The sequence below is a fragment of the Lissotriton helveticus genome, chromosome 12, assembly GCF_964261635.1.
Source record: "Lissotriton helveticus chromosome 12, aLisHel1.1, whole genome shotgun sequence".
Lineage (NCBI taxonomy): Eukaryota > Metazoa > Chordata > Amphibia > Caudata > Salamandridae > Lissotriton > Lissotriton helveticus.
Window position 1 is genome coordinate 494,368,819 of NC_136073.1, and position 24,612 is coordinate 494,393,430.

The 24,612-nt window shown below is 48.2% G+C and overlaps 1 protein-coding gene across 1 annotated transcript in view; it reads left to right on the top strand.

Moving 5' to 3' along the window:
* The first annotated feature begins 9,169 nt into the window (after positions 1–9,169).
* The window catches only part of ADAMTS18 (ADAM metallopeptidase with thrombospondin type 1 motif 18), a 386,340-nt gene continuing 370,897 nt past the window's right edge, over positions 9,170–24,612 (top strand). Inside the window, exon 1 of the mRNA XM_078668828.1 lies at positions 9,170–9,376. Coding sequence (XP_078524954.1) covers positions 9,170–9,376 — 207 coding nt within the window. The remainder of the gene's footprint in view (positions 9,377–24,612) is intronic.

The following is a 24,612-nucleotide window of genomic DNA, read 5'->3' on the forward strand; positions in this document are numbered from 1 at the left end:
GACAGAGCAATTGACATCAAGGAGCTTTTTTTAAAGTGTATTTTGATAACTGCCGAAGTACTGTATTGTGGATTTTTATCGTTTTTGATCTGGTATATAAATATTAGATATTTTTCTAAGCTGGTGAAGTGTCCTTTTGTAGTGCTTACAGTGTATTACTGTTGGTTATGTGCAAATGCTTTACATACTGCCTCTAAGATAAACCTGACTGCTTGTGCCAAGCTACCAAGGGGGTGAGCAGGGGTTATTTTAGCAGTGTAACTCCCTTTTCCTGACTAGGAAGAAGGGTCCCTATTTGGACAAAGGTGCAAGCCCTTGCCAACTAGAGACCCCCATTTCTAACAACTATCTTCTTTGTTCCATGATTGTATGGGGCTTCTCTAGTTCCATGAGGCCCCCAGGATGATAGGCTTCTTGGACCGAGGAACAGTGAAAAGCACCGTGGTCAAATAAAGGAAGCATGTGCTGCTACAGGCCATGCACAGCCAATAGAATGTTCCAGTTGCCATACATGGTCCAGGGAGAAAATGGATGGAGAGAGAATAACAAATATTGTGAAGTACAAATAAGATAGAAAAAAGATATATAGAAGAGGTTCTATAAAAGGAGAGAAGATTGAGAGAAAGAAAGTGGAGTAAATAGAAAAGCAAGAGAGAGAATGACATATGGAACTGGGAAGATATATGCAGCAGCAAACAGAAAGAGGCAATGGGGAAAAGATTGAGAGAGGCGATTGGGACAGAGATTGGGGACAGAATAGAGAAAGTAAGTGAGAGCCTAACGAAGCAAAATGAGAGCTAGGTACACAAAGAGAAATGGTGATTGGAGATTGTAAGTGCATTTGATAGCTTAATGTTTTTTGGCCAATTCACCTGTCTCAATGTGACTTTCAAGCACACTTCTGACTTTTATTTTTTTGAAGGGATCTTAGTGTAAGATTCAAAAAGTTACCTTGCCTTTTGGTCTTAAAAATCCTAATAAAGGTTAACCCTTGTTACTTGATCCACATTTCTTTTTGTAAATTGATAAACAATGGCACCCCCTTGTTACTTGTAACGAAACACTCTTGGTAAAGAAGTGCTGACACTTTCTCTTTTAAAACAACAAAAGAGTGTCGTGGGAGAAGTGTGTAACCACTAGACACAGAGAAGAAATCTCCCTGAAGAAGTCACAGTGGAAATCAGCGTTTTTTTTTTAAGAATCCCTCACTCACCACCCTGGGTGGTGACATGCTTCATCATCGGGCCCACCAGGAGAAGCCGAATGCCTCCCTGGTGTGCTACAACGCCAGATTACTGCGGAGCAGGTTCTTTGTGGCAAAAGTGTCAAAAAGAAATGTGAATTAAAAATGTCAGAAACTGTACCATACGGAAAAACATGTATTCAATGGTCAGTTTGACATAAGTAAAATATGTGTGGGAAACTTACCAGTTAATGACTCGGTTGTTTCCACTTAAAGTGGGGTCAACATGTTTCTGCCCGTCTATGTGTCATTTACTGGGCTTTCATCAGGACCGTCAGGTGGTGTACCTCGGGCACGCTAAGGCCCACCCTTTCCAGAGGACGTGAAAGTTAAAAACAAGTGTGTAAAATAAAGTACAAAAACCAAACAAAAGTGATGGGAAACCTTCAATTTGAGGTCCCTGTACTGTTTGTAATGCACAAGATCCACACCCCATCGGTCTCGGGAGGGGGGGGAAAGCAACAATGGCACACCGCCCGCTACCGGTAGCAGGAGACGCTAGGTGCAAAACGGGTGGCAGGCGTTGCGGGCGGTGTGCCATTATTGAAGCATATCGTGAACCAACTTCTCTTAGGTAATACTCCAGTCGTGTATAGTCCCATATTCGAATGAGCTAAAAATACTCAGAGTAACTTATCAGGTCAATTTGCATTCCACCTGTAGGATCATATATCCGATTATAGAGCCAGAATACTAGCGCCCAGCTGATCTATCCCGCTACTAGTGTCTATAAGGTTTCCTCAAAGACACAGGTAGTTGCTACTCATTTCAATTTACCTTTAGATGGTAGACACTAGAACACCCTGCACGTTATGCATGTATACACACGCCATCAGGCCAGCTTGGATACAAACCATTCTCTTCCTACCAATTTTCTAAAAATCCTTTAACTCACAGGACTTTTCTATACCTTCACAAACCTTTTTCTTTTTTCTTATTTTGGGATTTAAGGTACTGAGGTGCTTAGTGCACCCTTTCCACCAGACTATTTTTTGACTCTGGCACAGGTTAGCCCTAGGCATGTACAGTTCATTTAAACACTCGAATAACGTATTGAATCTTAGATGCTCAGAAACTAATGATGGTACATATGCTCTTATTACAGATAATGAGAACCCCCTGGTTTTAATAGTATGTATGAACCTGTCTGTTGTCCAGTTTCATGTTGGCCCTGAAGAAGGTGAAGCAAAGTAATGACATCACCGAAACGTACGTAGGCCGTACGCACCAGAGACCCTCATATAAAAATTAAATCACACCCTGGAGAAAGAAAGGAAAGGATCACTAAAGACTATTAACCCTTACAATAAAAAGGAAGACTTAAATAATACGGGTTGTAGCAACATCTTGAGGAGTCCACTAGAGGACACATTATTTGTTTATCACTTTTGTTCACTGTTGTTCGTTGTGTTAGTAATGTCAGGACAATCAGTATGAAAGATTGAGCATGTGTGAATGTAGATACGAGTGAGAGTAACTGTATATGCACTGTTTTGGGTTTCTGTCAAGACACGATTTAACCTTGCATTTTAAACTGATTTGTACATATGTTACCATGTCACTGTATTGTCATTTTGATGAAATATTCACTAACAAATGAGAAAAACAAAAGTGTGAAGAAAGAGATAGAAAATAAATGAAAGAAATAAAATACAAATACTAAGTCTATGTGAATGACTTCTTGTTTCGTGTAGCATCCTGTATGTAATATCGTTGAAACTTTAATGCTCATGTGTAAAGAAATATAGGTCAGAATAGAGGTTTCTCTCTTTCTATGAGGGTGTATGCCAGTGTCAGAGACTGCTTCAATTCCATGAAGTTTTGACTAGTGCTTTAAATCAATATAATTAAACCAGCCAAAACATGTCACCACCTTATAGTGAAATTCATTGTGGGACTTTCCCAACATCCCATGTAAAATGACAATTAATTCTATTTAGTTTTCACCATATTATTATTATACAGTCTTTATTTCGATCAGTATAGATCATAAAAGGTTGCAACAATTATACATGATTAAAAGGTGACACATTTTTTTTTTTAAAGAAATAAGTAAAATCAGTACTAGTAGACAGAGATTAAAAGATTGTAAAGGCAAAAAGGAACAATTGCAGTGCATTACATTTTTGAAAATCATCAAACAATGCTTTTGTCATTATTTAGCTTAATACATCGGTTACGAATGTACCACATAGCTGTTAAAAATGTTGCCACTGCAAACACAATAGGAGGGGATAGATCTGTCTTTAATATTCTGAAGGCTGGGAGGTAGTGCCTGAAGCCAAGGTTTTTTAATAGGGGAACAAGCCAGTATTTCCTGGGTCTTTGATAAGCTTGCAATAAAGTGAAATGTGCAAATCATTTTCATGAAGATGTTGGCAACCTGGGCACTGTGTAGAGGGCTGGGACTTGCCCCAGCGATCCGTAAAGGCCCCGAGAGGGAGAGTGCCGTAGTGCCACTGCATGAATAATTTCCTTGTCAGGACGGGACTAATTCCATCTAAAACAGGCTATAGGAGGTATGAATCCTTGGACATGGTAAACAGATTAGTTAAAGACCCCTCGTGTGTACTCTCAATCAAGACAAGCAACTTGTGTTCGTAAAGTTCTCTCGAGAGAAGTTTGCATGGGGTCCTGCCACAAGCATTACCCGGGTCAAGCCATAGTTCTGGCCTTCCCAGTGACTTGCATGTTTGCCTGATATATCTCAGCCAAGGTATCAGGGTGGCATTAGGTAGGCGTAGGATCTCCATGAGCTCGACCCTGTAGCTTGATAGTTCAGGGGAGCTCCAAATTCTGTGCCAAAAAGTTAAAGGTTTCAGTCCCAATTCTTCAGTAATGGGTCTAAGACCCAAATCTAATCTGAGTGGGAGGAGGGGGGTGCCAGGTGGTAGGGCTGCCAGCTGCCTTATGAAGTTGTTCTCGCTGATCTGTAATTTCTTGGCGATTGCATGGCCCCACAGTTCTCCACCGTAGGTAACAGCCCCTCTTGCCTGCATTTTATAGATGTGAATAAGGGGACCAAATGGCTTAAAAGTTGACCTGCTTGCCATCCTACAAATGCCACCCGTTAGCTGGAGCAGTTTCATAGTGGCCTTGGTGCAGTGTGAGTCCCAAGTCATATTCTGGTTAATGGTTAGCCCCAGGTATTCAAAGGTGAGGACCCTCTCTAATCTCAGCGGCTCTATGGAAGGGTTTGGGCGAGTCGAGGAGGGAGGGTTGAAGATCATAAATTTTGTTTTCATGGCATTGATCTCCAGCCCCCGCTCCACACAAAAGGTCAAAAACCCGTCCAAAACCCGTTGTATACCCATGGGAGTCTTAGATAGCAGCAGGGTGTCGTCCGCAAACATGATAGCAGGCACCCTGCTGCCACTAAGCTAGGGAGCGTCAGTATCAGCCAACTTATTCAAGTGGTCGATCACCCCGTTGACAAAGAGGCAGAACAGGGTCGGAGCTAGCACACAGCCCTGTCTTACCCCTCTGCCAACGGGGAAGCTACCCGAGACTGCCCCACCTCTGCCACACCTGACCCGGGCGAAATTCTCCTGGTGTAGTCTCATCAAAATTGACAAAATATCCACCGGGATCCCTAGCTCCGCCAGAACAATCCATAATCTGTCTCTCGGCACTAAATCGAATGCTGCTCGCAGGCCACGAAGACCGTGTACAAACTGCCGCCCTCGATTGTCACGGTCTTCCAAAACGAAAGGTTCAAACGAAAGATTTGGTCCGTTGTAGAAACCCCTCTTCTGAACCCAGCCTGATAAGGACTTAGAATAGCAAGTTCCTCTATCCAGTTTTGGAGGCGATCAAATATCAGCCTGCCAAAAAATGTTTGAGTAACATCAATGAGGCTGATAGGCCTGTAGTTGGCTGGGAGCAGAGGAGACCCCTTCTTGTAAATAGGGACAATCTCTGCGCCCAGCCAAGTGCCCGGGATATCCATACCCCTTATAACAGCGTTAAATAACGTCACTAGGTATGGTGCCCATACATCGGGCGCTTGTTTGAATAGGTCACCCGGTAAGCCATCCAAACCAGGCGCTTTGCCAGGTGTCAGCCTTGCAATGGCTATTCGCACCTCCTTTTCAGTAAAGAGGTCCCCCTCTAGTACCGTGCTAATGATCGGTGAGGGTTTGGCAAGGGCGCCCTCATCAACCCCGTAAAGAGACTGAAAGTGATTTTGCCAAACCTTGGGCAAAATGTTGGGTTCGATTGCCGAGGCTAGCTCCTCAGACCCCGTATTTACAATGCGCCAGAATTTGCGTGAGTCCCTACAGGATAATGAAATTGTGAGATTTTCCCATTTCCCCTGCTCCCATTCACTTTTGGCATGTGAAATCAGGGACTTATACGCCCTTCTCCTGGCCCTGATGACAGATCTGCCTCTGCCTTCCTTGATCGAGGTCAGCAGGTCAGATTTAGCCTTACGGCATGCAGCGTTATACCAAGAAGAGCGGTTGTGGTGACCACCACCACTCTTTCCTTTCCAAAAGAAGACATCAGCCACAGACTTAACCATGTCCTAGTGCAACAGCCACAGCTGCTCGTTAGTACCCGGTGTGCTAGGTTGCTCCATTAGTGTGCAAACCTTTTCAAGTGTGGGAATAACCCGGGCATAAAGCCCTTATACCTTCTCTGGATTAGAGGCAAGCTTCTCCCACCTAACTCTCCGTCTGTTATTCGTCAGTACTAACCCATTTCCAGGGACGTCCGTCACCTGCCCTCTGTCTTCAATGCCTGGATGGGCATATTCCAGCTCCAATACGTTGTGGTCACTATCCTCCCTAGGTATCACCCGGACGTCATTGATATGGGACCACAACGAAATTGGAACTAGAATATAGTCCAATCTCGACTCCCTACCTATTCTATTATAAGTGCATTTGGGGGGGATGTCGGAATTGGTGCATCCGTTGCAGGCCCGCACACCGTGTTTGAGAGTCAGACCGATGATTTGAATGGCCAACGGAGTCCAGGCTCTGGGTGCAGGTGCTGCCGTTGGAGGTACAAACCATAGTGCATCCTCCTCATGGGAAAGTCCATCCACTAAGCCCAGGAGGTGTTCAAAGTGGCAGTTTAGATCCCCACCAATCAAGAGGGGGTTGCCCTGGGAAATGTCCCTAAGGGCGACCGAGAGGTCATCGATGGTACGTGACTCCTGAGTGATGCCAACCGGCCTGGAATAGACATTTAACACCACAAGTCTACTCAAATTCGGCCACTCTAACAAGAGACCAAGAATATCCTCTGTGGCTAGTGGAAGCACGGCAACCGTGCATCCCAGGTCGGCCGCCACCCAGATCACAAGGCCGCCTGAAGGGCGCCCCCTAGCCCCCCCCCACTTTGCAGGGACAAAACAAGATGCAAAACCTGTACGGGATACTTCCTCTCTCGTCCAGGTTTCTTGGAACATACATATATCCCTGCCCTCGATAAATAAGCTCCAATCCGGGGAATTTATTTTGTTCCCCAGGCCAGCCACATTCCAAGATAGTATGTTTAGAATGGGCGGTCTGATGTTCGGGGTCTGGAGGGGAGGAGTACCCATATCTGGGGGGTTCATTAAAGACGTATTACTAGAGAGACTTTCCCCTTGTCTCTCTCGTGGCCATGATTTCCAAATTGGTGAGTGGCAAGGATAGTTTAAGAGAGTGCAAAGGGGGTGGCCCGGGCCCAAGGGGCTTAATAGTGACTTCAGAAGAGCGCCGATGTCAGAAAGGGTGATGTCTTCGTCACATGAAGTTACATTACAGCTAAGTGTCTGAAGAGGTGTTGGAGGGAGGGGATTTGGCGGGGGTAGAGGGGGTAAAGGCATCTTACTTCTCAGCGGTGTGCTTGCTGGTCTGGCCTGCAGTGGCTGCTTCTGTCTTGGGCAGTAAAAGGACTGGACTGGACTTTCTGCAAACTACTTTTGTGATTTTCTCCAAGAGCTTGAGGTATAACTTTCCCCCTGTTCAAAAAGTCTCAGGAACAGCAAAGACTTCAAGCTTTTCTGCCCTCAGCACTAGAACTGTGTGTTTTGTGCTGCAACAGAAGAGAAGCAACCCGATGACGTCTACGACACCATTGCCGACTCTGTGTCCTGAAGGCACCGCAGAGGGCACCGCCCCAACGCCACACTGTGACCCTGGTCTCACTGATGATGCCTGCTGACCCTGCCACTGAGTCGCTGACTGCACTGCGACCTGTGGGCACCGCACTCCGCAACGCCTCACTTCAAGACAACGCCTTGGCACAGCAAAGGGCACCACCGCAATGCGACCCTGGTCTCACAGATGATGCCTGCTGATGCCGCCACCGAGCTGTTGCTCGCACTGCCACTTGTGGGCCCCGCACTCCGCACTGCCTGGCTTTACGACGATGCCTTGGTATCCCCGATGATGCCGCTCCCCGCCGAAATCGATGCTGCTGCTTGCACCGTGGTTTGAGGGCATTGCTCTTAATGTTACATGACACACTGCCCTCATCCTGCACCGCAGCCTTGGCCTACCGACGCCGGCGCCATCGACTCCAGTTCATCAGCCGACGACAGCGTTTCAGCAACGACGACGACGCTGCTTACTTCGTGACCTGCTTGCACCATGAAGAGCACCGTCTTCATCTCACATTGCGACCCTGGTGTCACTGATGATGCTATCTGACACCTCCACTGCTCACACAGCAACCTGAGAGTACCGCACGCCACACCGCTGCACATCGCACCGCAGCACCCGGCGGCTGCTGACGCCAGCGCTCCTGACTTCAACAGAGAGGAGATCAATCTTCAACACGTGTGACTTCGAGAGCTCCGATGACTCCTGGACGGACCACCGGAACCGACGCCTGTGGACACCGTGTTTTCAGAAACTCCACGAGAGGTCTCCGGCGCCCTGCATTTCTAAACGGTACTGTTTGCGGGTCTTCACAACACCGTAGCCGCGGTCAGCCAGAACTGTTTAGATTTGTTTGCTCACGACGCCGCGATAGCCCCGGACGGAGCTATCAACATCAAGGAACTGTTTTTAAAGTGTATTTTGATAACTGCCGATTTTTAAGTACTGTATTGTGGATTTTTATCATGTTTGGTCTTGTATATAAATATTGGATATTTTTCTAAATTGGTGTGGTGTTCTTTTGTATTGCTTACACTGTATTACTGTTGGTTATGTGCAATTGCTTTACACACTGCCTCTAAGATAAGCCTGACTGCTCATGCCAAGCTACCCAGGGGGTGAGTAGGGGTTATTTTACGAGTGTAACTCCCTTATTCTGACTAGGAAGGAGGGTCCCTATTTGGACAAAGGTGCAAGCCCTTGCCAACTAGAGACCCCCATTTCTAACATTGATTGTCAGCGATGAGGATAGGACTTGCGTTTGCACTTGACTTACAGTGATTGGTGTACACTACTACCATATCGCAGACCATTACGTGCCACATAATAGTTCTTTTTATTTTTGCCCTATTTTTGATCTTGCCAACTTAGCTACTTAATCATGCCAGAATCAAGAGCACGTTGCATCCCTGTAAATTGCCTTTGAGGAGGATAGGTTGGAAACCTACAATGTTAAGGAATTTAAATCAATTTGTAAAAACCTAAAAGTCCAAGTCAGAGGCTTCACCAGGAAGGACAAGCTACAAAAGGCGCTGAGGGCCTGGGTAGCAGCCAGACATGTTATCAAAAGGAGGGAATTGTTAATGGGCTTTCGTTAGGTCCAACGTACATGCCCTAGATGCAGTGTAACAAAGAAGAGTACGCAGTTCCTAGGTGAAGTATTCTCCACCAACAGGGGGCCGAGGCTGAAAATGTCTGGCACGATAATTAAAACAGCCAAACATGCCAGCAAGTAGTCTGGTGATCTCTGTGGAGAGGCCGAGGAGCCTATTTCTAGAGTGGATGTGCTTTTGGGAAGTGGTAACCCCCCAGGCAAGGCAGCAGTGGCATGTCCCTAGAGGAGCTGGAGGACAGGCAGGATGCAAGGAGAGAGGCAGTAGAACTGGAGAAGCTTAAGATAGCCATGGAAGAGAAAAGAATGATGTTTGATCACGAGATCAGGATAAAAGAGCTGGATAAGAGGAGTGGAGCCAGCTCAGATGGTGGCAGTAACCCGTCAAGACAGGCAGACAGAATTGTGCACATCCGAAAGAATGTAGGCAAGGAATTCGAGAAGGGGGGATGACATACATAGGTGGTTACGGGGGTAAGAGCCAGCAATCCACATGAATGAGGTCCCTGAGGAGAATTGGAGAGCAGGGCTGTGACCTCTATTCCCAGAAGAAGCAACCTTTAATACTGTAATAGCTTTGGGTAAGGGGTATCACCTCACCTCTCCAGACATGAAGGACGCCCTTCTCACTAAGTATGGTCTTACTCCTGAAAAATACAGGGATCAGTTCAGGTCCAGTAAGAATATTGATGCCAACAATTGGTTGGAATGTGTGAATGTGTTTTGCCGGTCAATGGATGGCTGGTTTAAGGGCAGTAGTGTGACAGATTTTCAGGGGCCCTACAATTTGATTGCATAGGAGAACTTGTCTAGTCTATGATTTGCAGATCTGTGCTAGCACCTAGTTGATAGTAAGCTGACTGACCCAAGGAAGCTTGCTATGGAGGCGTACCGTTGGGTGAGTACCAGGGTCTACAAGAAAGCATTTGGGGGAGACTCAGCCAACGGTGGGCAGGGTCCCCAGCAGAAAAGTGGGGGGTAAATCAAAGGAGTTCTCTAAAGGGACCCAAACTAACACCCAGGGTAAAGGTTCCCATCCCCCCAGAGATAAGAAACAAGGGGTCTTGTCAGTAAGGCCTGCTGAGAACAGCCCCTGCAAGTGTTTTGCATGTGACCAGGTGGGGCACATGAAGAGGGGATCCCAGGTACTCAAAGGGTGCTCAGCAACCCACCAGTGGGCAGTCCAAACTGTTGGCTAGTGGAGCGCTTGGGGAGAAGGAGGAGAACCCACAGGAGGGTGGGGACCCCGCAGAAATCACCCTTGTCTCACTACGGGACAGTGAGATGGTCCCAGGAAACCAGGTGCCCCTTAACACAAAGAAATACAGCACCTGGGTGACCATCAATGGGAAAAGGGTAGAGGATCTCAGAGATACAGGAGCCAGTGTGACCTCAGTCTGCTGTCACCTGGTCTCTGAGAAACAGATAGTCCCAGGGACATTCCACCAAGTAATTGCGGTAGACAATTCAGAGCTCCAGTGTCTGGTAGCGCAGGTTCCCTTTGAGTGGGGGGGTCTCAGGTCCCTTGAGGGTGGTTGTGAGCCCTTCCATGCCTGTAGATTGTCTGCTAGGTAATGGAGCAGTCCTTGTGGAAGGATGTTGAGCTCAAGTCTCACTTGGAGATGCTGGGGTTGCCAGAGTGGGCATGTGTGTCCACTCGGTCTATGGCGGCCAGAGAGGGTGGTCAAAAGGACTTGGAGCCTGAAACAGTGGCCTAGGTCCCTGACAAGAGAAAGGGCAAGGGCCACGGGAAACCGGCCCCCGAAGTTCCCACTGACAGGAAGGAGGCGGACCTTGAGGGGGACGCCCCGGTGCCTACAGGGGAGCAGGTAGCTGAACTTGAGTACATCTCTGAGCTGACCCATTGGCAGCAAGAAGGAGGTCCCACCAGGGAGGAATTCTGCAAGGAGCAGAAAGAGTGCCCTTCTCTAGAGTGTCTGCGGAGGCAGGCTGCAGACCAGGCAGCTGGTGATCAGTCCGGATCACATTGGATCCACTGGGAGAATGATCTCCTGCATAGTGAGCCTAAGGTCGCTGAGCCTGGGTCAGCCTTTTGTGCTGGTGGTACCCCAGCATTTCAGGACCTTCCTACTGGGTCTGGCTCAAGTTGTGCCTTAGGCAGCTCATTTGGGGCAGGACAAGACCTTTGACAGGCCTGTCACGCACTTCTTCTGACCCCAAATGCGAAGGCAGTCAGATGGACCTTGCCGGTCTTGCCAAACTTGCCAGGCAAGTGGTAAGAGTGGGAGCAAGGTCAAAGCTCCTCTCCAACCATTTCCAGTTGTTGGAAGACCCTTTGAAAGGGTAGGGATGGACATTTTTGGGCCATTGGATGCCAAGACCGCCATGGTCAACAGGTCCATCCTGGTTTTGGTGGACCATGCCACCCAGTACCCAGAGGCGATCCATTTCAGGACAGCAACGGCGCCAGTGGTAGGCCGGGCATTAATGGGGATCTTTTCCTGAGTGGGGTTTCCCAGAGAGGCGGTTTCTGACAGGGGGACCAACTTCATATCTAAGTATATGACATCCCTGTGGAAGGAGTGTGGTGTGACTTACAAGATCACCACTCCTTACCACCCACAAGGTAAAGGTCTGGTAGAGAGATTCAACCAGACCTTGAAGGGCATGATTAAGGGTCTAACAGAACCCATGAGGCATAAGTACGACGTCCCCTTGCCGTGCCTTCTCTTTGCATACAGGGAGGTACCACAGAAGTCTCTTGAGTTCAGCCCCTTTGAGCTCCTGTATGGTCACCCTGTGAGAAGACCTCTAAGTCTGGTGAAGGAAGGCTGGGAGGCAGCTCCCAGGAAAACTTGCGAAACCAAACTTCCCACTTCAGGAAACTCGCTCAGGGGAACCTGGAAGCAAGCCAGGAAGAAATGAAGAAGTGGTATGACCAGAATGCCACCCTGGTCAAATTTCAACCTGGACGATAGTATGGGTCGTGGCCCCAGTGGAACCTTGTGCCTTGCAGGACAAGTGGACTGGGCCATTTGAGGTGGTGGAGCGCAAAAGTGATGTCACCTACCTGGTGGATTTGCAGGCTCCTAGGAACCCTTTGAGGGTCCTCCACGTGAACCGTCTCAAACCCCACTTTGAGAGGTCCGAAGTGAGCATTCTCTTGGTGACAAATGGTGGGGTGGAAGAGGAGAGTGAGCCTCTCCCTAACCTCCTGTCTGCCAAGGAAGGTGATGGGTCAGTGGAAGGTGTGATCCTCTCCCCTACACTGACCACAGAGCGACTGTCACCGGTTGTTGGGACAGTTTTCCCAACTGTTCTCCCTGACCCCTGGTGTTACTCACTGGTGTACCCATGACGTGGACACCAGTGACAGCCCTCCTGTGAAGCACAGATTTACAGGTTGACTGACCGGGCCAAGGCCAGCATCAAAGAGGAAGTCTCTAAGATGTTGGTGGTAGGGGTGGTTGAGCCTTCCAGCAGTCCTTGGGCCAGCCCATTGGTCTTGGTTCCATAGGCTGCTGCACCCAGTGTCACTCCGGTACTGCAGTTTTGTGTGGGCTACCATAGGCTCGGTGCCCTCACCAGGACTGATGCCCACCCCATCCCCAGAACTGATGAGCTCATTGATCGGTTGGGAGCTTCCAAGTTCCTCAGCATGTTTGATTTAATGTCGGGGTACTGGCAGATTGCCCAAACAAATGGGGCCAAGGAGAGGTCAGCATTTTCAACCCCAGAAGGACATTACCAGTTCCGGGTGATGCCCTTCGGGTTGAAGAATGCCCCTGCCACCTTCCATAGGTTGGTCAACTAGGTGTTGGCGGGGCTGGAGAATTTCAGTGCCGCCTACCTGGATGACATTACAATGTTCAGTTCCAGCCGGGAAGAACACTTGCAGCACCTCGGTGAAGTGTTGAAGGTGCTGCAGAGAGCAGGCCTCACGATCACGGCCAGTAAGTGCCAGATCGGGCAGGCTTGTGTGGTGTACGTGGGATACCAGATGGGAAGGGGCCAAGTGGCACCCCTATAACCCAAGATTGACACCATTCTGGCTTGGGAGCCCCTCAAGACCCAGACAGGGGTGAGCGCATTTTTATGATACACCGGGTACTACCGGAGATTCGTTAAGGGTTATGGCACCATTGTTGCCTCCTTAACCAAGCTAACTTCCAGGAAGCAGCCCAAGAAGGTGATCTGGACTGAGTCCTGCCAGAAGTCTTTTGATGCCCTGAAGGCCACCATGTACATGGCACCTTTGCTCAAGGCACCCGACTACTCTAGGAAATTAGTTGTGCAGACTGACGCTTGAGAGCATGGTGTGGAAGCGGTGATCTCACAGCTGAACAAATAGGGCCTAGACCAGCCTGTAGTCTTCCTTAGCAGGAGACTACTCCCCAGGGAACAGAGGAGGAGTGCCATAGAAAGGGAAGCTTTCGCTGTGGTCTGGGTCCTGAAGTAGCTGAGGCCCTATCTGTTTGGGACTCACTTCCGGGTTCAGACAGACCACAGGCCCCTCAGGTGGTTAATGCAAATGAGGGATGAGAATCCAAAACACGGAACATGCCAATGCAGATGGTCTGTCCAGGTTCTTCGGCCTTAGTGAAGAGAACTCCCAGGAGGTTGGGTAGTTATTCCTACTTTCAGCTGGAGGGGACATGTGTTAGACTTGGCATCTTTTGGACCTTTTGCCTCTGAGTTTTTGCTTTGTGCACTCCCGGTTTTGACTCTGTTTTTGCTGGCGTAGTGTTTCTGCACACTTTTCTCACTGCTTATCAGTGGCAAAAGGCAAGTGCTCCTGTGGTAAATTATGTTATGGATTTGTGTTTCCATGATTGGGTATTTGAATTACTGGTTAGTCCCTAGTAAAGTGTACTGTGTGTGCCAGGGCCTGTAAATCAACTGCTACTAGTGGGCTTGCAGCACTGATTGTGCCACCCATGTACGTTTCCTTAAAAAGGTACCTCAGACCTGTCATTGTAGAGTCTGCGCACAATTTGTAACTGCCATTTCGACCCGGCCAGTGCACACACTTGCCAGTCCCTAACCTTCCCTTTTCTTACATATCAGGCACCTCTAAGGTAGGTCCAATGTACCCCAGAGGGCAGGGTGCAGTGTATGTGAAAGGTAGGACATGCCCTGGTGTGTGTGGCATGTCCTGATAGTGAATTACAGCCATTTCGTTTTTCACTATTGCAAAGCTACCTGTTCCCCATAGCACAGAATGGGCAGTTTCGTTATAACATCTTATAAACCTAACTGACCCAGGAAACATGGTAGAAAAACAAATTTAGTATGCCTAAACTCAGAATCTAAAGATGCATCTGCGCCTGCTGATACCACTACTGAGCCGCTGCTCGCATTGCGAACTATGGGCACCGCCCTCCGCACCGCCTCGCTTCACGATGACGCCTTGGCACCGCAGAGGGCACTGCCGCAATACCGCACCGTGACCCTGGTTTCACCAACGACGCCTGCTGATGCTGCCACCGAGCTGCTGCTCGCTCCAGGGCCTGAGAGAACCACACACCGCACTGCTGCACTTCGCACCGGAGCACCCGATGCATGCCGACCCCAGCGCTCCTGACTTCCACAGAGAGCAAATCGACCTGCAATGCGTGTGACTTTGAGGGCTCCGACGACTCCTGCACCGATCTCCGGAACCGACGCCTGAGGACGCTGTGTTTTCAGAAACTCCACGAGAGGTCGCCGGCGCCCTGCATTTCTAAAAGGTACTGTTTGTAGGTCTTCCCAACACTGTAGCTGGCCCGCGACACCGCGGTCAGCCAGAACTATTTGGATTTGTTTCCCCACGACGCCGCAATAGCCCTGGACAGAGCTATTGACATCAAGGAGCTGTTTTTAAAGTGTATTTTGATAACTGCCGAAGTACTGTATTGTGGATTTTTATCGTTTTTTGTCTGGTATATAAATATTAGATATTTTTCTAAACTGGTGAAGTGTCCTTTTGTAGTGCTTACACTGTATTACTGTTGGTTATGTGCAAATGCTTTACATACTGCCTCTCAGATAAACCTGACTGCTTGTGCCAAGCTACCAAGGGGGTGAGCAGGGGTTATTTTAGCAGTGTAACTCCCTTTTCCTGACTAGGAAGAAGGGTCCCTATTTGGACAAAGGTGCAAGCCCTTGCCAACTAGAGACCCCCATTTCTAACAACTATCTTCTTTGTTCCATGATTGTATGGGGCTTCTCTAGTTCCATGAGGCCCCCAGGATCATAGGCTTCTTGGACTGAGGAACAGTGAAAAGCACCGTGGTCAAAGAAAGGAAGCATGTGCTGCTACAGGCCATGCACAGCCAATAGAATGTTCCAGTTGCCATACATGGTCCAGGGAGAAAATGGATGGAGAGAGAATAACAAATATTGTGAAGTACAAATAAGATAGAAAAAAGATACATAGAAGAGGTTCTATAAAAGGAGAGAAGATTGAGAGAAAGAAAGTGGAGTAAATAGAAAAGCAAGAGAGAGAATGACATATGGAAATGGGAAGATATATGCAGCAGCAAACAGAAAGAGGCAATGGGGAAAAGATTGAGAGAGGCGATTGGGACAGAGATTGGGGACAGAATAGAGAAAGTAAGTGAGAGCCTAACGAAGCAAAATGAGAGCTAGGTACACAAAGAGAAATGGTGATTGGAGATTGTAAGTGCATTTGATAGCTTAATGTTTTTTGGCCAATTCACCTGTCTCAATGTGACTTTCAAGCACACTTCTGACTTTTATTTTTTTGAAGGGATCTTAGTGTAAGATTCAAAAAGTTACCTTGCCTTTTCGTCTTAAAAATCCTAATAAAGGTTAACCCTTGTTACTTGATCCACATTTCTTTTTGTAAATTGATAAACAATGGCACCCCCTTGTTATTTGTAACGAAATACTCTTGGTAAAGAAGTGCTGACACTATCTCTTTTAAAACAACAAAAGAGTGTCGTGGGAGAAGTGTGTACACTAGACACAGAGAAGAAATCTCCCTGAAGAAGTCACAGTGGAAATCAGCGGGTTTTTTTTTAGAAAGCCCTCACTCACCACCCTGGGTGGTGACATGCTTCATCATCGGGCCCACCAGGAGAAGCCGAATGCCTCCCTGGTGTGCTACAACGCCAGATTACTGCGGAGCAGGTTCTTTGTGGCAAAAGTGTCAAAAAGAAATGTGAATTAAAAATGTCAGAAACTGTACCATACGGAAAAAAATGTATTCAATGGTCAGTTTGACATAAGTAAAATATGTGTGGGAAACTTACCAGTTAATGACTCGGTTGTTTCCACTTAAAGTGGGGTCAACATGTTTCTGCCCGTCTATGTGTCATTTACTGGGCTTTCATCAGGACCGTCAGGTGGTGTACCTCGGCAGTATGGGCACGCTAAGGCCCACCCTTTCCAGAGGACGTGAAAGTTAAAAACAAGTGTGTAAAATAAAGTGCAAAAAACAAACAAAAGTGATGGGAAACCTTCAATTTGAGGTCCCTGTACTGTTTGTAATGCACAAGATCCACACCCCAGGGGTCTCAGGAGGGGGGGAAAGCAACAATGGCACACCGCCCGCTACCGGTAGCAGGAGATGCTAGGTGCAAAACGGGTGGCAGGCGTTGCGGGCGGTGTGCCATTATTGAAGCATATCGTGAACCAACTTCTCTTAGGTAATACTCCAGTCGTGTATAGTCCCATATTCGACTGAGCTAAAAATACGCAGAGTAACTTATCAGGTCAATTTGCATTCCACCTGTAGGATCATATATCCGATTATAGAGCCAGAATACTAGCGCCCAGCTGATCTATCCCGCTACTAGTGTCTATAAGGTTTCCTCAAAGACACAGGTAGTTGCTACTCGTTTCAATTTACCTTTAGATGGTAGACACTAGAACACCCTGCACGTTATGCATGTATACACACGCCATCAGGCCAGCTTGGATACAAACCATTCTCTTCCTACCAATTTTCTAAAAATCCTTTAACTCACAGGACTTTTCTATACCTTCACAAACCTTTTTCTTTTTTCTTATTTTGGGATTTAAGGTACTGAGGTGCTTAGTGCACCCTTTCCACCAGACTATTTTTTGACTCTGGCACAGGTTAGCCCTTGGCATGTACAGTTCATTTAAACACTCGAATAACATATTGAATCTTAGATGCTCAGAAACTAATGATGGTACATATGCTCTTATTACAGATAATGAGAACCCCCTGGTTTTAATAGTATGTATGAACCTGTCTGTTGTCCAGTTTCATGTTGGCCCTGAAGAAGGTGAAGCAAAGTAATGACATCACCGAAACGTACGTAGGCCGTACGCACCAGAGACCCTCATATAAAAATTAAATCACACCCTGGAGAAAGAAAGGAAAGGATCACTAAAGACTATTAACCCTTACAATAAAAAGGAAGACTTAAATACTACGGGTTGTAGCAACATCTTGAGGAGTCCACTAGAGGACACATTATTTGTTTATCACTTTTGTTCACTGTTGTTCGTTGTGTTAGTAATGTCAGGACAATCAGTATGAAAGATTGAGCATGTGTGAATGTAGATACGAGTGAGAGTAACTGTATATGCACTGTTTTGGGGTTTCTGTCAAGACACGATTTAACCTTGCATTTTAAACTGATTTGTACATATGTTACCATGTCACTGTATTGTAATTTTGATGAAATATTCACTAATAAATGAGAAAAACAAAAGTGTGAAGAAAGAGATAGAAAATAAATGAAAGAAATAAAATACAAATACTAAGTCTATGTGAATGACTTCTTGTTTCGTGTAGCATCCTGTATGTAATATCGTTGAAACTTTAATGCTCATGTGAAAAGAAATATAGGTCAGAATAAAGGTTTCTCTCTTTCTATGAGGGTGTATGCCAGTGTCAGAGACTGCTTCAATTCCATGAAGTTTTGACTAGCAACTTGTGTTCGTAAAATTCTCTCGAGAGAAGTTTGCATGGGGTCCTGCCACAAGCATTACCCGGGTCAAGCCATAGTTCCGGCCTTCCCAGTGACTCGCATGTTTGCCTGATATATCTCAGCCAAGGTATCAGGGTGGCATTAGGTAGGCGTAGGATCTCCATGAGCTCGACCCTGTAGCTTGATAGTTCAGGGGAGCTCCAAATTCTGTGCCAAAAAGTTAAAGGTTTCAGTCCCAATTCTTCAGTAATGGGTCTAAGACCCAAATCTAATCTGAGTGGAAGGAGGGGGGTGCCAGGTGGTAGGGCTGCCAGCTGCCTTATGAAGTTGTTCTCGCTGATCTGTAATTTCTTGGCGATTGCATGGCCCCACAGTTCTCCACCGTAGGTAACAGCCCCTCTTGCCTGCATTTTATAGATGTGAATAAGGGGACCAAATGGCTTAAAAGTTGACCTGCTTGCCATCCTACAAATGCCACCCATTAGCTGGACCAGTTTCATAGTGGCCTTGGTGCAGTGTGAGTCCCAAGTCATATTCTGGTTAATGGTTAGCCCCAGGTATTCAAAGGTGAGGACCCTCTCTAATCTTAGCGGCCCTATGGAAGGGTATGGGCGAGTCGAGGAGGGAGGGTTGAAGATCATAAATTTAGTTTTCATGGCATTGATCTCCAGCCCCCCACTCCACACAAAAGGTCGAAAACCCGTCCAAAACCCGTTGTATACCCATGGGAGTCTTAGATAGCAGCAGGGTGTCGTCCACAAACATGATAGCAGGCACACTGCTGCCACTAAGCTAGGGAGCGTCAGTATCAGCCAACTTATTCAAGTGGTCGATCACCCCGTTGACAAAGAGGCAGAACAGGGTCGGAGCTAGCACACAGCCCTGTCTTACCCCTCTGCCAACGGGGAAGCTACCCGAGAGTGCCCCACCTCTGCCACACCTGACCCGGGCGAAATTCCCCTGGTGTAGTCTCATCAAAATTGACAAAATATCCACCGGGATCCCTAGCTCCGCCAGAACAATCCATAATCTGTCTCTCGGCACTAAATCGAATGCTGCTCGCAGGTCCACGAAGACCGTGTACAAACTGCCGCCCTCGATTGTCACGGTCTTCCAAAACAAAAGGTTCAAACGAAAGATTTGGTCCGTTGTAGAAACCCCTCTTCTGAACCCGGCCTGATAAGGACTTAGAATAGCAAGTTCCTCTATCCAGTTTTGGAGGCGATCAAATATCAGCCTGCCAAAAAATAATTTGAGTAACATCAATGAGGCTGATAGGCCTGTAGTTGGCTGGGAGCAGAGGAGACCCCTTCTTGTAAATAGGGACAATCTCTGCGCCCAGCCAAGTGCCCGGTATATCCATACCCCTTATAACAGCGTTAAATAACGTCACTAGGTATGGTGCCCATACATCGGGCTCTTGTTTGAATAGGTCACCCGGTAAGTCATCCAAACCAGGCGCTTTGCCAGGTGTCAGCCTTGCAATGGCTATTCGCACCTCCTTTTCAGTAAAGAGGTCCCCCTCTAGTACCGTGCTAATGATCGGTGAGGGTTTGGCAAGGGCGCCCTCATCAACCCCGTAGAGAGACTGAAAGTGATTTTGCCAAACCTTGGGTGAAATGTTGGGTTCGATTGCCGAGGCTAGCTCCTCAGACCCCGTATTTACAATGCGCCAGAATTTGCGTGAGTCCCTACAGGATAATGAAATTGTGAGATTTTCCCATTTCTCCTGCTCCCATTCACTTTTGGCATGTGAAATCAGGGACTTATACGCCCTTCTCCTGGCCCTGATCACAGATCTGTCTCTGCCTTCCTTGATCGAGGTCAGCAGGTCAGATTTAGCCTTGCGGCATTCAGCGTTATACCAAGAAGAGCGGTTGTGGTGACCACCACCACTCTTTCCTGTTGAAAAGAAGACATCAGCCACAGACTTAACCATGTCCTCGCGCAACAGCCACAGCTGCTCGTTAGTACCCGTGTGCTACGTTGCTCCATTAGTGTGCAAACCTTTTCAAGTGTGGGAATAACCCGGGCATAAAGCCCTGATACCTTCTCTGGATTAGAGGCAAGCTTCTCCCACCTAACTCTCCGTCTGTTATTCGTCAGTACTAACCCATTTCCAGGGACGTCCGTCACCTGCCCTCTGTCGTCAATGCCTGGATGGGCATATTTCAGCTCCAATGCGTTGTGGTCACTATCATCCCTGGGTATCACCCGAAAGTCATTGATATGGGACCACAACGAAATTGGAACTAGAATATAGTCCAATCTCGACTCCCTACCTATCCTATTATAAGTGCATTTGGGGGGGATGTCGGAATTTGTGCGTCCATAGCAGGCCCGCACACCGTGTTTGAGAGTCAGACCAGTGATTTGAACGGCCAACGGAGTCCAGGCTCTGGGTGCAGGTGCTGCCGTTGGCGGTACAAACCATAGTGCATCCTCCTCATGGGAAAGTCCATCCACTAAGCCCAGGAGGGGTTCAAAGTGGCAGTTTAGATCCCCACCAATCAAGAGGGGGGTGCCCTGGGAAATGTCACTAAGGGCGACCGAGAGGTCATCGATGGTACGTGACTCCTGAGTGATGCCAACCGGCCTGGAATAGACATTTAACACCACAAGTCTACTCAAATTCGGCCACTCTAACAAGAGACCAAGAATATCCTCTGTGGCTAGTGGAAGCACGGCAACCGTGCATCCCAGGTCAGCCGCCACCCAGATCACAAGGCCGCCTGAAGGGCGCCCCCTACCCCCCCCCCCCCACTTTGCAGGGACAAAATAAGATGCAAAACCTGTACGGGATACTGCCTCTCTCGTCCAGGTTTCTTGGAACATACATATGTCCCTGCCCTCGATAAATAAGCTCCAATCCGGGGAATTTATTTTGTTCCCCAGGCCAGCCACATTCCAAGATAGTATGTTTAGAATGGGCGGTCTGAGGTTCGGGGTCTGGAGGGGAGGAGTACCCATATCTGGGGGGTTCATTAAAGACGTATTACTAGAGAGACTTTCCCCTTGTTCATGTATGGTTTCACTCAAACTGGTGTTGAAAATTAGTATGGTTTGGTGAACATTATCTGCGCCATCTTGCCTCTTCCCCTGATGCCACACTTTTGTCGTGCGCACCCGCCATTTTAAGATGCCCTGATCAGAGCGAACCCTTTTGCATGCCGCTGGCCCCTGATATAGCCCTTCGCCCTCACTAAGCCTGCACGCTGACCAACCCCCTGCTTGCAACTGCCTTGAACCATAAACCCCTCTTCGGCGCTGCTCTGCCCCAGGCCCTCATCCTGTTCCCAGCGCGACACCTCCCTTCTTCCCTTTTATGATCCCCGGCCCTTAGATGCAAACCCCTTTTCTCCCCGTGTGCCCGTTTGTCTTCCCCGTTCCCAGGCCGACACCCAGCTCTGCCGATACCTTTCCTTGCCCCTCCCCGTACAATAGAAAACTTCCCCCCATCAAAGGATCCCCGGGTTGATCAAAGCCCCCACTCCATGAGATCCGATCAAACCCCCCACATTCCGTGAATCGGCGGAATATCCAGCTGCGCGATACTCATCACCTGTTGCGACTAGGGTGGGGACTTCAACTGTAAATGTGTGTGGGAACGGGCCCAAAGGGGAGTTCCGGGAATGTCTTTTCCATACATCAAAGCTTTAACATGAATATGTAATCTGCAATAAAGTCATAAAACAGTGTATAAGAGGCCAGGCCTCAGAAATGTAGGTAGAGCACCTCAGGACGATACCTTCTGCCCGTTTTGTGGTGTTCTCCTCCGGAGAGAATAAAAACCTTGTTTCCTGCCTTCCAGTCTCCAGCGCCTGCCTCTTCATTGATTAAATAACTAGAGGGCCACAGAGGCAATACCGCCGGGCAAATACCGATTGTCCCCGACCCGACTCAGGTTTAACAATTGGCGCCCAACGTGGGGCCCATCAGCGACTCGTGGATCCAGTGGGAGAGGTCCCGACGACAGAGTGAACGACTGCAACGATCGGGAGAGCTCTTGCCCAATAGACCCTCGTCTGGCAGCCGATCATCCGAACTTCACTAGTTCCGAACAGACCTCTCTCGAGTGATCTACGGTCCTGACTGGGAACCATTAGGAGTGCCGTGAGAAATACGAGAAAAAGAGGACGAACGGGCGCTGGATTCGGAAGACAAGAAACTGTCCACATGGTCCGGGTAAGGTCGTGTAATCACGACAAGTTGCGAAATGATTGCTTGATTGTTTGATTGCTTGATTATTTATAAAATACTAGTATTACTCTTTGTTTGACCTATTTGGAGATTCACTGTCTGCACACGGAGAAACAGTAGGCTCCTTCTCTTTTGCAAACGGTGAAGGATAGGTAACGTAACCGTCGCGCCTATCTTTCTCCCCCACTGACTATTATTTCTTAACGGTTTTTGGGAGACTCCCCACTCCCTCACTGATTAACTGGGTTCTTTAACCCCGAACTACTGGTCACAGATTGTCTTCTGGAGATTCTCTGTCTGCAAACCGGAAACAACAGCTTCCTCTTTGCGGTTAGTGAAAGGGTAGAGGACGCAGACTTTTGCGCCCTACTTACTCTCCCCATTGTCCTTTTTCTATCCTATTTATTTATTTATTAATTGCTTGATTGTTCCGCGTTCTTGGTTACTCTTTTTTTTATTTTTTTGTTCATGAGGTATTCACTGCCTGCAAACAACGTAGAATAGGAATATTCTGTCTAGTCTTTGCACCTAGTGATAAGATAGGCACTGCTGACTTATTAGTCCCTCGTTACGAGCCGTCATGTCTGTCTTCTCCCCATTGATTGATAATTGGTTCAGCCCGGACCGTGTATTAGAGGTGGACCATATAGCTCCACTAGAAGGCACCCCTAATAAGGACATGTTCATAAACTATGGATTAGTTACCATAGCCTATAATAAATTGTGGCACAGGTATACCAAAGAAAGTCAAGACAAACAGTGGCCACTGGCAGGATCCTTTGACCTTGATAAAATAGAAACGTTAGAAATAGCCCTTCGAAATAATAAGACAACGCCTATTATGCTCGACAGTCTCGGTATGTGGCGCAGAGAGGCTATGCAACGACAGAGAAAAGACGAGGACAAACCAAGTAGAGAAATATACCGACAGGACAACCCCAGGACACCGCTACCCACAAGTTATCCCCCGACACTACGCAAAAGACGACCAGACTTAGGGCCAGACCAATGCGCTTTTTGTAGATATGTCGGACACTGGAAAGCCCAATGCCCGACTCTACTGAGCATGAGTAAAGGCAAAGGGCCGACAGGAACGACAGATCGGCAGTATGAGAAAAAGCGCGAGACAAAGAAGAACCCGACTTACATAGACAGACCAGATAGAACCACCACGTTTGATTATGCCCGATGGCACAGATTTCGCCAGGACAATTTCAGCGGCATGCTCAAGTTCTCCTAGGTCGGGCAACGTCAAGACGGGAACCCAGCCTCGCTTTAAAATTCACAGACGGAAAGAGATAATTATGACCAATAACTGTTTTATATTCGTCTTGGGTCTTTGTATGTCGTACTTGTACTGTCCCCCCCCGTCTGAGTTTGTGTGTATGTAATGTACGAATCTGCGTCATCCCTCTACACATGTTTCCGTGTTACTCAACCTCTGTTAAGCAGAAACTTAGCATAAAAGCAACCTGGAACGAAAGAAATGGTACAACAAAATCCGTAGACCATTGATGAACTTGAACTTTTAATTTAACACAGCAAACAAGAAATAATAACGGTAAACTGTAGAAAATGAAAGTCAAACAGAACATTCGCCCCCCCCCCATTCTGGAACCTTCCAAAGTAGGGCAGGGTTACGGCTACGCCCAACCAGCGGCAACCCATATAAGGCGGGCCCCGCTGCCAACTCTTGGTCAGGAAATCTTAACATATGGGGAAGCCGGAGGAGAGGCAGGGGCCAGCGGAGTCCAGCCGCAACGGCCCTGGGTAGTTGCCGGTAGTCCCGCCACATGCCTCCTCGACCCAGCCGCAACGGGCCTGGATAGACTTAAGTAGTTCCGCCACATGTCCAGAGAAGAGCGAGGCACCTCTTCCTTTTCTCCTCCGCGACAGCCGCAGCAGCTCTGGGCGGCAGATGCCCTGTCCATACCCCTGCAGGAATGCGTCCAGGTCGGGCTGGGATGGAGAGGCGACGCGGACGAACCTCTCCCACCTCCACCGATAGGAGGTCTCCCAGCCCCCGGCCCAACGCCGAACACCCCCAGTCAGGCGATGGTGCCAATACTTGCACAGCACCGAACACACCATGGTGGCACCCCAGTATTTGCGCAGCACCGAACGTGCAATGGTGGCCATATTTTCGGAACACCGAACCTGCAATGACTGCACCGATACTCGTGCCGCGCCGAATGCGCGCCACAGGTGGCCATACTCCCACAGCACTGAGCACAAGACTTGGGGAACACCGGATGTGGAGAGACCTTCATGCGGGGCGATGAAAAAGAGCAGCATGGAGTGCACCGGGAGAAGGAGACGGCGCGAACGAGTCTCCCTCGCCCCCCCAGGTGGGGGCATCACAGCTGCACCCCAGCCGAACGTCCCGCCTTCACACAACAGAGACCTCTTCCTTTCACTCCGAAGGATCTCTTCCACTCTTGCAAACTCGACGAGAGTGGCCCCTGTAGGGCCTCAAAACGGCGTCTGGGTCCGCTGGAAGGCGGGCCCCGGCCACTAGAGTAACTTTGACCAACAATATAACTCGGACATTTGCCCACTGGGGCACGAGCCCCCATCTCCGACAGCATC